Below are 13,821 nucleotides of genomic sequence, written 5' to 3'. Positions count from 1 at the left end.
TTGTTTTACATATTGTTTGGCGGTCACATTCAAATCCGGAAGTATTATTGTAAATTATTGTTACTTAATGGAGGGGCATAGGAAAACCAGCTGCCTAAGTAAACTACATCATAAAGGACTACAAGGTGCGGCAAATAAAAAGTGCAATGTGAGAAATCGACGGGAGTATACTGGCAGCCAAGCAAAACCGAGAACTATGTAAAGATACAGTGTGAAAGCACAATGCATTTGATCCCTGTGTAATGACACCATGTTTTACCAGACTTGTACAATGTAGTCACGCTCTCTTATATGAGGATGAGATTTCAAAGATTTTTGACAGCAGCAATTTTGTTCTGTTTTGTGGTCGGCATGTTGCTTGGAATAAGAATCCTTACTCTACAGGACAAGAGACATGTATATGATTTCCAAAACAAACTACATAGGGGACACAAGCAGCTGAAAAAAGCACAATTTTTTTATTCTTCGGCAAATGCCGAGATTGCCACGAATACCCCATTACCACTCTCTGTGGGTGATCCTATCAAAGTAACAACATTGAATACCCCCAAAAAGAAAGCATTTGAATTAAAAGTTTCACCAACATCAAATTTTCACCAAAGTGACAATATAAAACGCGTTCAAAAGAGCACTGTGATAAAAGATGGAGAACCCTTGTTAAATTATAATGTGCATGTCTTCTACTATGCATGGTATGGAAATCCTAAGTTTGACAATCAGAACTATATTCATTGGAATCATCCCTACCTACCTCACTGGAATGAAAAAGAAAATGCTAAATGGCCTAAAGGACAACATATGCCTCCAGATGATATTGGGTCCAATTTTTATCCTGAACTTGGTCCATATAGTTCTCAGGATCCTCAGGTGATTGAAACCCACATGGAGCAAATTAGTTCAGCTGGAATTGGTAAGCTGCCCTAGGCAAGAGATGGGCAAGTGACCAACTAGTATTTGTAAAAGCGTTATGGGTTTTCATTAAAAGATCACTGTACCATTTTATTGTACATTGTTATCTGGTCCTGCAGATATACATGGAATATAATTGATATATAAAAAGTTCACTCAAGAAACTCTATTAACAATTACACTATAAGTTTATATAAAGCAAGTATAAAACGCAAAGCTTTAAAGAGAGATATAAATTTTACAAAGTTTATTATAGGTGTATATTTTGAGAACACAGACATGTCATCTATGGTATATTAGAATTAGCAAACATTCAACAGCTCTGATCATCAGCATCAATACTCTCAAGGCCTATCAGTCCACTGCTTAATGCTAAAGAGGTAAATGTTACTTGTGTTTTAGGTGTGATCGCTCTGTCCTGGTACCCACCTGATATGGCAGATGACAACGGCATGCCACAAGAATTTTTTTTACCAAAACTGCTGGATGTAGCAGATAAGCATAAAGTGAAAGTGAGTATATCTCTGTCAAACATTATTTTTATTTGTTCACTGTATTCAGTAGATCAACATTGATTTTAGAGATTTGTCTTAATATTTTTACATCCTTTAAAGTTTTGGTGCCTGTAATTTTTTCATGTTCATTATGTATAAATGAGGGAGATAAATAATAGTATAGTTTACAGAATCACATTCGTTAAATTAATGTTTTTAGCCATGTTGTATTACTGTTGATTTGTGGAGGATAAAGTTATAAGCATTGTTAATCCTGGTGCAATCTGCATAATCCAGTATCATATGGTGCAAAAAATATAATCCTAATATCTCCATTATAATGCAGGTGGCATTCCATATTGAGCCATACAAAGGAAGAGATCCTATTAATTTAAAAGATAATGTGAAATATCTCATTGATACCTATGGCAATCACACAGCATTCTATAGGCAAATGAGAAATGGGAAGAAACTGCCACTTTTCTATATATATGATTCCTATCAAATTAAACCAAAGGACTGGGCAAAAATCTTCAAACCTGGACCTTCCAGTCTGAGAAATTCTCATTATGATGGCATCTTTATAGGACTGCTAGTAGAACAGACTCATAAAAAAGACTTAATGCAGGGTGGATTTGATGGATTTTACACATATTTTGCAAGTGATGGGTTTTCTTATGGATCAAAAATTGCTAACTGGCCACTTCTTATGGAATTTGCTAAGCGGACACAATTATTGTTTATACCAAGTGTAGGTCCTGGATATATTGATACACAGGTGAGGCCTTGGAATGGCAGAAATACAAAGGACAGACATTACGGATTATATTACCAAAGGATGTTGAAAACAGCCATGTCAGTCAGACCAGAGATAATATCTATTACTTCCTTCAACGAATGGCATGAAGGGACACAAATTGAAAATGCAGTGCCATTTATGAATGGGAAATTTCATTATTTAGATTATTCACCGAATCCACCAGATTTCTATCTTGATCTCACTAAGACTTTTGTCAGACAGTTTTCCAAATTGTGATATTGCTATTTAAAATTTAGGTAAAGGTGATCCTTGAATGTAAGACCGCATTCTCAACGAATTGAGCCAGGCTTTACAAATCCTGAGAACTAAAAATGGCAGACGTACATGAAGGAAAAACCGCCTAATCTTTTAATAGTCTCTCCGCCTCTCACACGCCTCCCCACACGTCGTCCCTGCGGGGTACAGTAATTAAATCTCGGCTCCGTTCGCCATGAGGAAGCTACCTGAGAAATATTAAGTGCGCATGCTCATCAGTTAAACTCGTGGTAAAGAAAGCATGGCGGCTGAAGGCGATCAAAGGAAAAAAGCTCTTCTGTTCTATTTTCTTTCAAAACGGAGACGAAAAAGGAATGAATTGGCCTGTAGAGCAGCAATGAATCGACTATCTACGGAGATAATATCACCAGAGATATTCACGGAGATATTCATGTTCGGAGCCGAGATTTAATTACTGTACCCCGCAGGGACTACGTGTGAGGAGGCGTGTGAGAGGCGGAGAGACTATTAAAAGATAAGGCGGTTTTTCTTTCATGTACGTCTGCCATTTTTAGTTCTCAGGATTTGTAAAGCCTGGCTCAATTCATTGAGAATGCGGTCTTAGGCTCTATTCCCATAGATTTTAGATCGATCTATCCCAGCGGGGAGTCTCACTAGATTACTTTCAGATAATCCGACTTAAATGTCCGTCCCACCTACTACAAGCTGTAAGCGGGTAATTAAATTTCGTGTCCTCCCGGCTGACAGCTATTTAGCGTGAACCCCCAGGGAGTTAGGTCGATCTAAAGTAGGTCGATCTAATCTATGGAAATGGGGTGTTAGTATCATATTGTACCTTGTTCCTTTATTTTCATTTCCTCATTCTTGTGAAATGACTGTCATTATTCATTCCACCATCTTGACAAAGGTGCTTAATCATGTGGTGTAACAAAGGTTTACCATTTAATATTTCATTTTTTTTTCTGAGTACATACCTATATAGAGTAAAATAAATAATTTAATAAGTCCATTTCTTGTGATTTGAAATTGTCTTCAAAGTTTTTTATGGTTATATGAGCATTAGAATGCAAGTGTTCGAAGCATGGTATACTTCTAAGAGTAGACAGTAGTAATATGCATGGGTATAATGATACATATTATTTAATTCAAATCCCTCGCAAAAAGACATGATGGAGAGTCGAAAGCCTTTCAAAGAAAAGGTAATGATTGCTTTTGTACTTGAATGAAGTTGAAATTATGAGAAAATGGACAAAGCTATCTTTGGTAAAAATGTTATGTAGTCATAGAACGGGTCAGTGGGCAACATTTTTTTTCTGGTGCTACATTTATAATATTTACATATATATATATGATGCAGGCCAGATTGAAATCCACTCAAGTTTTAAATTGGCCTAGGCCAAATTAAAAATTGTCAAGGCAAAATAAAATGCCACTAGGTAAGATTGAAATTGCAATATCACAGAAGAAATATTAAGTGGATCTCATTGTAAAAATAGTAAAAACACGTTCTTATTTATCTTTTCATGATTATTAATCTGCAAAGTCGAGATGACTGTACATCCTGAAAATAATCTTAATTGTACCACCAGCGTAGGCGTTGGCAGTACACATGGTTTTAGACTGGGTTCCCATGCCTAGATCAAACCATCTGGATAGGTCGACTCCCTGGGGAGTCTCACTAAATTGCTATCAACTTAATCGGCTTAACCAACTAGGGTAAAGATAATTGCCCACTTACAACTTTACTAGGCGTGACAGACATTTAAACTGATTAAGTTGACGGCAATTTAGTGAGACTCCCCAGGGAGATAGATCAATCCAAATATATGTGGGAATGGTCCCATAGTCCCAACCCGTTTCATCTGCCGGCTCCACCATATCCACTGCCATGTTACTGTTACCGCTTCTCCTAGACTACAAGAGCCTGCGAACCCATCTCGTGTTGTTAAAGGTGAATATATATGGTATTGAAATTGCAGTTGACGGTCTTATCAGATAAATGTTATCAGACTAACTTGAACCATATATGAAGAAAGCTGGAATTTTTGTCAGAAAGAATTGTAGAACACGTTTGTTTACTGCATATCTGTGAAGCATGAGGCTGGTTTCAAAGTCTTAAAAAATGAAAAGGTAAATGTTTAATCAAATGCTAAGGGGGTTATCAAAATAACACAATTCAGAGCTTGGCCCCTGCGGACACTTGTGCTTTGACAGCGCCCCTTGCAGACTAAGGACAAGATAAAGATAACTTCTCGAGTATGTTAGGCTTCTCGCCTAAGAAATAGTTGCTTTATTCAGTATGGACAGAGATATAGGTATTTCGCCTACATTTACATACAGTAACAGTAAGGCTTAAAAGTATATTTGTAATGAGGACATCATTAGGTGCACTGAAAAGGCCATTCAATGATAAATGGGATTGTGGTGTCTGGCCTCTAATCATGGACCTAAACTATATGGGAAAATCTGTCTTTCCTGAATTCATAATATGAATTTCATTTATGCACTTCTCTCTGCATGATTGAAAGAAACGTGTAAAAATTATAGGTAGGTTGTATATGGAAGTGAAGTAAAAGCAATGGTTAAGCTAACAATTATTATTTTTTGTCTTAATAAACTTAAAGCATGTTTTTAATACAAGGATGATAAGTAGATATCTTAAATATAATTTAACAAATCCTACAACAGTTATAGTACACTTAACATAAAAATATGAATATCATCAACATGATTTTACCACAATAAACCAGTTTTAAATGTTAATTACCAATTGTATTGGTACCTTTGCTGTATAAATAAACAGCCATTGCTAACTTCATATACACAAATTAAAAGTGTAAATTATTCAATCATTTTAAGAAATGTAAACAAAATCAAACTGATATCACAAGAAAAGGGAATTGGTAAAACAATGTTATAACAGTACAGAAAAAATGTTATATATATGGTCCAAAAAGATGTTTCCATTTTTAATAAAGTAATAGCATTTTCTTATGAAAAGAAAAATTTACAATTGTTTTTCATAGATCTGTCTTACAGATATGTAAGTTTTTTGTTGTACGTTTTTTCCTTGTATACCATAATTTTGTGAGCACCGCTCTATAGTTTATAATGTGCTCGAGCCAAGGTTCTTGGCGCTGAATCTCTTTGGCTACTCACACACTCAGTTTGTAATGACAATATTCAATATGTCATTGGGTATTCCCCGATCTCTGTTCGCATTTCATTCTTGAAATCATCAATAGTTTGGGTATTGTTGGCTTTGACACTGTTTTTTAGGTATCCCTGCAAAATTAATCCAATCCAAATGGAATAGATGTGGAGAATGTGCAGGCCAAGGCTGGTCCATATGACAAGAGGCCTTTCTCCTTAAAGGGATAAGAACTCTTCATTTCAGCCAAAAAATGAATTTTCCTGGAGTAAACAACAATTTTCCCATACTAACCAATGGGTAATGAATCCATTTTTACATTCAAAGTTAGTCCCTGGTTTTTTTCTAAAAAGTTTGTTTTTTTGTTAAAATCTCTTAAGAGATTTTAAGAGAGTATAGCCATTAATGGAGGTCACGTGGTCTAAAGACAAGCTCAGATATCAGAATAATAGCTATAACTGCTGTTTTTGTGGTAAAACAGAATATATTATATTTCTATGAGTTATTCACAATGTTTTTATTGTGAAATATAGATCTCATACAAAGAGTTATTATCCCTTTAAGATCCCGTTTTCAGTAGAAAATTCTACTTTATCAAAAATGGAAACATCTTTTTAGACCCCCCTGTAAATATCAATTGTTATATCTCAAGATGTCTGTAAAATTCCATTGGTCTTGAGAGCTTTAGTTATCTAAAATAGTTAGAAAATGTCATCAAATGTCAGGGTAACTTCCACTTTGTATGTCTGGGGAGTACCTGTAAAGGGCTGAAGGATTGATCCGTCTCTGAGCCCTACGTGACAACTTGGGCAGATCAGGACAGTTCATATTTGGCAATAAGTCCTGGCATGCTTCTCTGAATTTTTTGATACGCAGACAATATATCACCGGGTTCAGAGCACAGTTGAAGTAGGCAATCCATAGAATTATGCTCCCAGCATGAAGTTCCTTTGGAATAAAATGCCATATAATGTTTGATATAGAGTAAGGAATCCAACAAATCACAAAAACAACATACAATACAAGAATCGTCTTAAAAGCTCTTGTTTTGAAGCTAACATCAACAGAAATCTTATTAATGGTGGTTGAACCAAACTGTGTCACATGTGGGGAACCTCTTGATGCCATGCTATCACAGGAATGGTTGGGCTGACTTTGAATCCTAGCCAGATTTTGTCGTACTGCTCTTACAATCCTGAAGTAGGCATATGCCATTATGAATGTTGGTACAATAAATACAAGTAAATTTAACAAAAATGTATAAAAAATATCTTTAGCATCATATATTTCTACAGAAGTACAATAGTCAGTCTCGTGAAAAATATACCTTCCAAAACCAACCAAAGGTGGGAAGCTTATGATAAGAGAGTAGCACCAAGTAAATGTTATTATGACTTTAGCTCTGTATGGATTCAGGTGATCCTTACGTCTCACAATAATCATATATCTATCAATACTTATTGCAAAAAGTACACTCATGCTTTCAGAGACCCATAATGTTTGAAGAAACCCTATAGTAAGATAAATATAATATTTTTCAGGCACATGATATGTAAAAAGTTGCAAAATAGAAAAAGGCATGCAAAATACTGACAATAAAATGTTACTGAAAGCCAAATTGGCAAGAAGCAAATTAATAGCTGATCGCATGGATGGCTTACGGCATACAATAACACAAACAATACTGTTCCCTGCTATGCTAACACACATGGTGAGTGCAATGAGAATTGTCAAAACAACTTGCCACTCTGCTGAAAACATGAGTGTGCAGGTGTCACACCCATCATCCAAATTGTTTCTACATGAGGTGTTGAGTCGAAGAGAGGTGCCATTAATGCTAACAAAATCAAAACCGAAGGTAGTATTTTCACTCATGGATGTTTAGTAATGAACTTACTGTACGTGTAGACACAAGTGAAGTACTGAAAAATATATCTTATAAGAGATAACATGAGTTACATATACATGTAAGAAACCATCAGTGTGCAATCATTAGTATCTGGATTAGCATACAGTGCATACAGCATTGGTCAGTGCAGTTTACATTGGTCAAATACATAATATTAGCCACATGCCTCCAAAAAATTGGCCACATCCACATTGATGTCTTTTTATCTTCCTCTGTACCGGTACCAATCCCATCAACCTACCCATGTGTTTCATTGTGATGTGATTCCAATCACTTGAAAAGAATGTCAGTCTCTCAGAACCTGAATAAGCACCATGAAAATATTGGAATTCATCAGTTTTTACAATACTAGTGGATTTCTGTTTGCTTCTTCCAATATGTGTAACAAGTGACTTGTGCACAGCACACTTTGCTCATTCTGTAACGAAATTTGACAAATTGACATTTAGCAGCGTTTTATTTTAAGTGAAGATAACTGTAAGGCTAAGATTTTTATTAAAAAAGAAACAGCAATTAATCACAAAAATAATGAATACAAAAACAGGTCTTAGTTGCATTTCATCACATATAAGGCTAAAATTACCCACCTCACTAGATTTAATATGGCTTACTTTCCTCAATATCTCCTAAAAATAAAATGGTTCAACTAATAAGTTGCAAGGCAGTGTTAAATATGTGTATATGCAATAAAACAATTTCATTCACATGATGAATGAACAAACCTGAAACATGCATGGAATTCACAAAATAACCTCTCCTGGTAAAAAGGCCAACTATACATTACCACTATCTGACTCGTCTTTATGAAATTACTGTTAACAGAATAACTCTGTAATGCACTTCCCTGTTGCTTAGCTACCTTCATCTATCACAAGTTATTATCCCTTTAATTCATCATTATATATTATATATGTTGTATAAGCTCTGATAACCTGCATGTAGAAATAAGCAGACAGTTATAAGTGCACAAAGCTTAAACAGAGCTTAGGCTTTGACCTCTCTGAGACCTTATTAAAGTGGAAATTTTTTCTAATGGAATGTCCTGCATAGATAATAACTTTTAGTCTGAGTTTCTGCCTGAGCTGAGTAATTTTTTTTACTATAGGAAAGAAAAAAATCCAACAATTATCTTTATTAGCTTAATGGGCTTGCAATTAAATGCAACATTATTAGCTTGGCAGGCTTGGTTTCAACAGCCTTAGGTGACTTAGACTGGGTACCCATACTTACATCGATCTGTCAGTCGTTTTGACTTCATGTAAAGTCAGAATAGAAATAGTAGCCGCTGTAAATTGCAACATGTGGTAATACCAAAATAATCCATCGTATTAATTTGTAACAGTAAATAATGTTAAAGCTGCTCTGTTGTATAATCATATATTCATTTACTTGGTTTCAAATTAGTCTCTTTATGTCCCTTCACAAATATAAACAAACCCACATGACATGAATCACATGATAAACAAAATGGCGCTAACCCGATCACCAAGTATCGAATCTTTACCAGAGAATATTGTAGTTGAAATTTTTCATTATTTGAGTACCAAGGATCTTTGTCGCATAGCAAGGTAATTTTTGCAATTGAATGTATTGCATCGAAGCATATTTGAACGTTTCATACTGTTTATTCAGGACGTGTAACAGTGCTAAAGTACCAAATATTACAGCAATTTGTCGAGAACATCGTAGGTTATAGTGAGGTTTTCGCCGACCAACTTCTGGTTTTCGCGGTTTTCGGAGGACCGGGTATATATAAATCCTGGGGAGAACCCTGTATATATATATATATATATATATATATATATATATATATATATATATATATATATATACAGGGTTCTCCCCAGGATTTGAAAATAGCCCTTATTTTTTTTACGCGAGAGTACCGATTAATGCAAAGCAAGGCACAAAGGGGGGGGGGGGGGGGGGGGGGGGTCCGGGCATGTGCCCTCCGGAGGAAAAACTTTCATTATTTCATGCAAAAAGGGTGCAATTTCATGCAATCTGAAGCTGGCATTAAATCATTACAACATATCAGAGCTAACATTTGCACACTTAAAATGTGTTCTGTTTCATGTTTACGACGCGTTCCCGAACTTTAGAGTGTGATAGACGTGTAGACACGAACATACATGAAGTCAGATCACTAAGTGGATCAGTATTCGCACCCAGACTATCACTCGAAAGCCTCATACCTGTAGGCCTATCACAAGTTGATATCGGCCTTTTAGCCGATTACGATGTCAGATAGATATGGATCTAGCGGTACCTGGATCTAAAGATACGTGGGTTTATAGGAATCTGTTGGTGGATCTATCGGAACGTAAATTTAACGAGACGTAAATCTATTGAGACGTGTATGTATAGAGACGTATCTATCGGGACGAATATTTTATTGGGACGTTTATCTATATGGCGGACCCCTTCACTTTCATAATTTAGCTGTAAGTTTGCTCAGACTTCGTTTTGCGCCTGCACGTGTTTTGTGCCAGAAGTAGGTCACTCTTTTCAGTACCGTCTAGGAGGAGACAAAAAGACGTTGGTATGCATCAAAAATGATTTTTTAAAAGATTTTTGCTCCAAATTTCTCATAAATCATGACCTGTCTGTCGGACAGCCAACACTGCACCTGTCCGAGCTGAATTTTTACCTGTCCCGGACAGGCGCTTATGTAAAAATAGCGTTGCATCTTTTCTGATATTTTCTCTTGCCGCATGGATACATTTATTTATAAATGATCACGACTGCTACTATTCTTCAGTCAAAATAACATGAAGGATAGACTATTTATTATATTTCTCCAAAAATACAGATAAAGCAAACAAATCTCACAGAATCACATTGATGACGAACCTAAAGCGGATGTTGATATTCAAAACTTGTCAGGACGCAGGTCCCGCGCCCTCAACATGAGAAGTTAATACTTGTATTACTGCGCCAGGCAGAATAAAAATAAACAACTTAACGTGCACACAAGAGATCCAAGTACGCACACAAGTCGTTTACGTCGCTACTGTCAGGAATAAAGGCATTAAAGGCATTGGTCACTCACACACTCTTAAAGGGTATCGGAGTTCAAAGAATCGTGTCGGCAAAAAAGAAGCGTATCGGCAAAAAGTGATGCGTATCGGCAAAAAGAGATGCGTATCGGTGCCGATACGCTATAAAGGCATGGGGAGAACCCTGATATATATATATATATATATATATATATATATATATATATATATATATATATATATATATTTTTTTTTCCTTCACAGCTTGAAACACAATTTCTTGTCTCAGTTTTTCTTACATGCTCACGGTACCCTTACCTCTTACCAGTGACCACGTATGGCCGAAAACTGACGCAAGGGAATTTCCTTCGTTACGCATCTTTAAATTACTGAATACAATGCTATGTAAAATTTCGTCTGTTAACTCACACTTTTTTATTTGTACAATTATGCTAGGTTTATGAAAAAAGGATTAATTCTGCCATACAGTAGATCTTATTGAATCAGTTGCTGTTGTCCGTTACGCATAGGGTGCATCTTATTTCTTGACACCTTTGTGATCTAGTTGGCTCTTTTTACCTGTTCATGCCTATCAAGCGCAATCATACTTACTAATGGTTAATGAATCCATTTTTACATTCAAAGTTAGTCCCTGGTTTTTTTCTAAAAAGTTTGGTTTTTTGTTAAAATCTCTTTAAGAGATTTTAACAGAGTATAGCCTTCAATGGAGGTCACGTGGTCTAAAGACAAGCTCGGATATCAGAATAAGAGCTATAACTGCCGTTTTTGTGGTAAAAAAGAATGTATTATATTTCTGTGAGCTAGTTCTTCACAATGTTTTTATTGTGAAATATAGATCTCATATGAAGAGTTATTATCCCTTTAACTTGACTTAAAGGACACCTCCATGGGACTTGCTGGCCAAAATGGATTTTCCTGGGGAAATAAGCAATTTTATCGCATGCACTTACAATTTACATCGTTATCTATCCCTCTCTGCACTTGGATTTGACCTTTAATTGAATTAATAAGGGTTGATTTATACCCCATTCACACTGCCATCTGAAAAATCTTGATTTTTTAAATTCAAACTTTTGGTGAAAAATCCAATTCCCTTGTTTGTTTACACACCCAAAGCAAAACTGAGTCTCAAGTTAAAAAATTTTAGGTTTAACTTTCTGTTTTGAAAACTCGCACAGGAAAACTCAAATTACCAAACAAAAATATGGTGCCATTTACAACTCTAATCGTACTCAGCTTTTGTCTTTATTTGTGACGGCAAGTGCAACTCAAAGACATTACAGTATTCGTGAAACGTATCAGATGACAAAATAAGTTTATGTTTCAATCCCCATGTTATAGTGAGCAGTGACCTCCAAATATGTTTGGTGCAATCCTTAAAGTGATAAACAAGTGTTCATAGCTACCAGCTTTTTACTGCACACATCCGCAGCTGTCAGTCCTGGTAAATTATTCAAATCGCTGAATAAAATTTAGCCCGCTACCAGGATTTTGAGAAACCAGTGAACAAAAATCCTCACGCATTCAGATTACTACAATTATTTGAATCAGGACCTAATTCACAATTTATTCGAATAAATGACTGTAGTGTGAACGGGGTATTAGTTTAAAATGACTGGCCAGTCATTACAACCATCAACCATCTTCTTAAGCTCCGATGGAAATATAAACATCAGGTACACTCCAGCAAAAATTATTTAAGGTGAATTTTTAAGGTGAATTTAAGGTTTTTATAAGAAGCTGTAGATGGAAAAATAGGCTTATGGGGGATTTTCAACCCCATGGAGTGCATGTGCTTTTAAAATAAAATGTTCTGACTAATACAGGTAAAATGAAATGCAACCATAACTGAAGTTGAAAGTCTTTTTCTGACTCATGTTTTTTAAATATATATTTTTTACACTTACAGAGTCTGTTCCCAATGGAGAAGGATTGCGAATGACAAAACCTTATGGAAACATGTTGATCTTTCTGATTACAAGATCAATTTACCAAATATGTGGAAATTGATGAGAGCACACTTTTCAGAAGCTGTTCTAACTGTTAAAATGAGAGGGTTTTTGGATTCAGGTAAAAAGCCAATTAAAAATGCTGGACACTTCTATTTCTAAAAAAATTGACATCATCATTGCAGTTCATACTAGTAGTAGATTCCTCTTGTTGTGCGCATTGTTTATTTTACTTTTTTGAATATTTATAACTATGGAAACAAAATACTTTTATTCTTTTTTATAAATATTTAGGGCCAAAGAAGAAGAAACCATCTTTTTCAGAAGCAGCTTTAAAAGACATGCGAGAAAGATGTCCAAATGTGAGAGAACTTCATATCATTTTGTCCAACTTAGAAGATGTCAACTTAAAAAGAAGTCCATTGCCTTCAAGTTTAACACTATTAAATCTAAGCAAATGTATTTTCCCAGCAGAATGGTATCCAGAGATAGTGTCACAACTGCCAAAATTGACTCATCTGATTTTGCAAGGATGTAAAGTCAACAACACTCATTTAAAAGAAATCTGCAAAGCAAAAACTTTAAAATCATTAGATCTGCATGGATGTTATAGAATAAATGATGATGGTATAAATATTGTTGCCAAGAGTCTTCCCAATTTGGAAGAATTAATTATAACAGGTTGCATCTATTCTGATGAAGGCTTACACCATGTTAGTTGTAATTTGAAAAAATTAAAACTCTTTAAAGGCAACTCGGAAAGTGAAAATTTCTTACTTTTTTGTAAACAACATTGAAATTGTAAGTGAACTTGTAAATATTATGAACATTGAATTTCTGAAAAGTAACATTGTGGAAGACGGATAATTATTGTATGAATAAATATTGATAAAATGTCATTTTCATACATGAATATTTGTAGTACATATAGTACATTTACTTTTTCTACTTCTATGATTTTATTGGCACATTTGGTACTATATATTCTTGAGAAGTTGTTGGTCTTTATACACTTTAAAGTGATTTTCCTTACATAGAAATGCAGACTCCTCGTATGAAAATCAGTTTCAATGCAGTGGCTTTAGGGGGAGTCTTGACACACACACCCCTCTCGGTTTGTTGAAAAAATTAAGTCACACCAATTAATGTATACAAAGTTTTGTTAGAGCCGGAATGTATTCTCAATGAGCTGCCAGGCCCAACTCCACGTCCAATGGGTGGAGCACGCGTCACTATGAAGCCGGAGCCATTTGCAATTTAGTAACCCCCGCGCCCCCCCCCCCCCTCCCTTAAAAAAATAATCCTGTATCCGCTCCTGCAGTTTTTTTTTCAGTAGAGTTGCATAATTGGCAT

General features: G+C 35.4%; 3 protein-coding genes across 4 annotated transcripts; 2 read left to right on the top strand and 1 right to left on the bottom strand.

Moving 5' to 3' along the window:
- The first annotated feature begins 3 nt into the window (after positions 1–3).
- Positions 4–3,448, top strand: LOC106155033 (glycoprotein endo-alpha-1,2-mannosidase-like protein). The gene is made up of 3 exons (XM_086999017.1): positions 4–910; positions 1,312–1,421; positions 1,750–3,448. Exons 1-3 carry the CDS (start codon positions 292–294, stop codon positions 2,437–2,439), a joined length of 1,419 nt encoding a protein of 472 aa, XP_086855143.1. The 5' UTR covers positions 4–291; the 3' UTR covers positions 2,440–3,448.
- A 1,248-nt stretch (positions 3,449–4,696) lies between these two features.
- LOC106155091 (high-affinity lysophosphatidic acid receptor) lies at positions 4,697–8,890 on the bottom strand. 2 transcript variants are annotated; one of them, XM_013529745.3, is made up of 3 exons: positions 8,730–8,890; positions 8,087–8,125; positions 4,697–7,917 (listed from the first exon to the last, which is right to left on the bottom strand). In XM_013529745.3, exon 3 carries the CDS (start codon positions 7,463–7,465, stop codon positions 6,305–6,307), a length of 1,161 nt encoding a protein of 386 aa, XP_013385199.2. In that variant the 5' UTR covers positions 7,466–7,917; positions 8,087–8,125; positions 8,730–8,890; the 3' UTR covers positions 4,697–6,304. The 2 variants fall into 2 exon arrangements, with proteins under 2 accessions (XP_013385199.2, XP_013385200.2); XM_013529746.3 differs by having other exon boundaries at positions 4,697–7,800.
- A 44-nt stretch (positions 8,891–8,934) lies between these two features.
- Positions 8,935–13,381, top strand: LOC106155092 (F-box/LRR-repeat protein 12). Its single transcript, XM_013529748.2, has 3 exons — positions 8,935–9,067; positions 12,429–12,589; positions 12,763–13,381. The coding sequence occupies exons 1-3, from the start codon at positions 8,946–8,948 to the stop codon at positions 13,263–13,265; spliced, it is 786 nt and encodes a 261-aa protein (XP_013385202.2). The 5' UTR covers positions 8,935–8,945; the 3' UTR covers positions 13,266–13,381.
- Positions 13,382–13,821: the final 440 nt, after the last annotated feature.

This window comes from Lingula anatina, chromosome 1, assembly GCF_051362555.1.
Source record: "Lingula anatina isolate TDL-2025a chromosome 1, LinAna3.0, whole genome shotgun sequence".
Classification (NCBI taxonomy): Eukaryota; Metazoa; Brachiopoda; class Lingulata; order Lingulida; family Lingulidae; genus Lingula; species Lingula anatina.
Note: the sequence above shows the minus strand (reverse complement) of the source record. Positions and strands in the feature narration are given on the sequence as shown.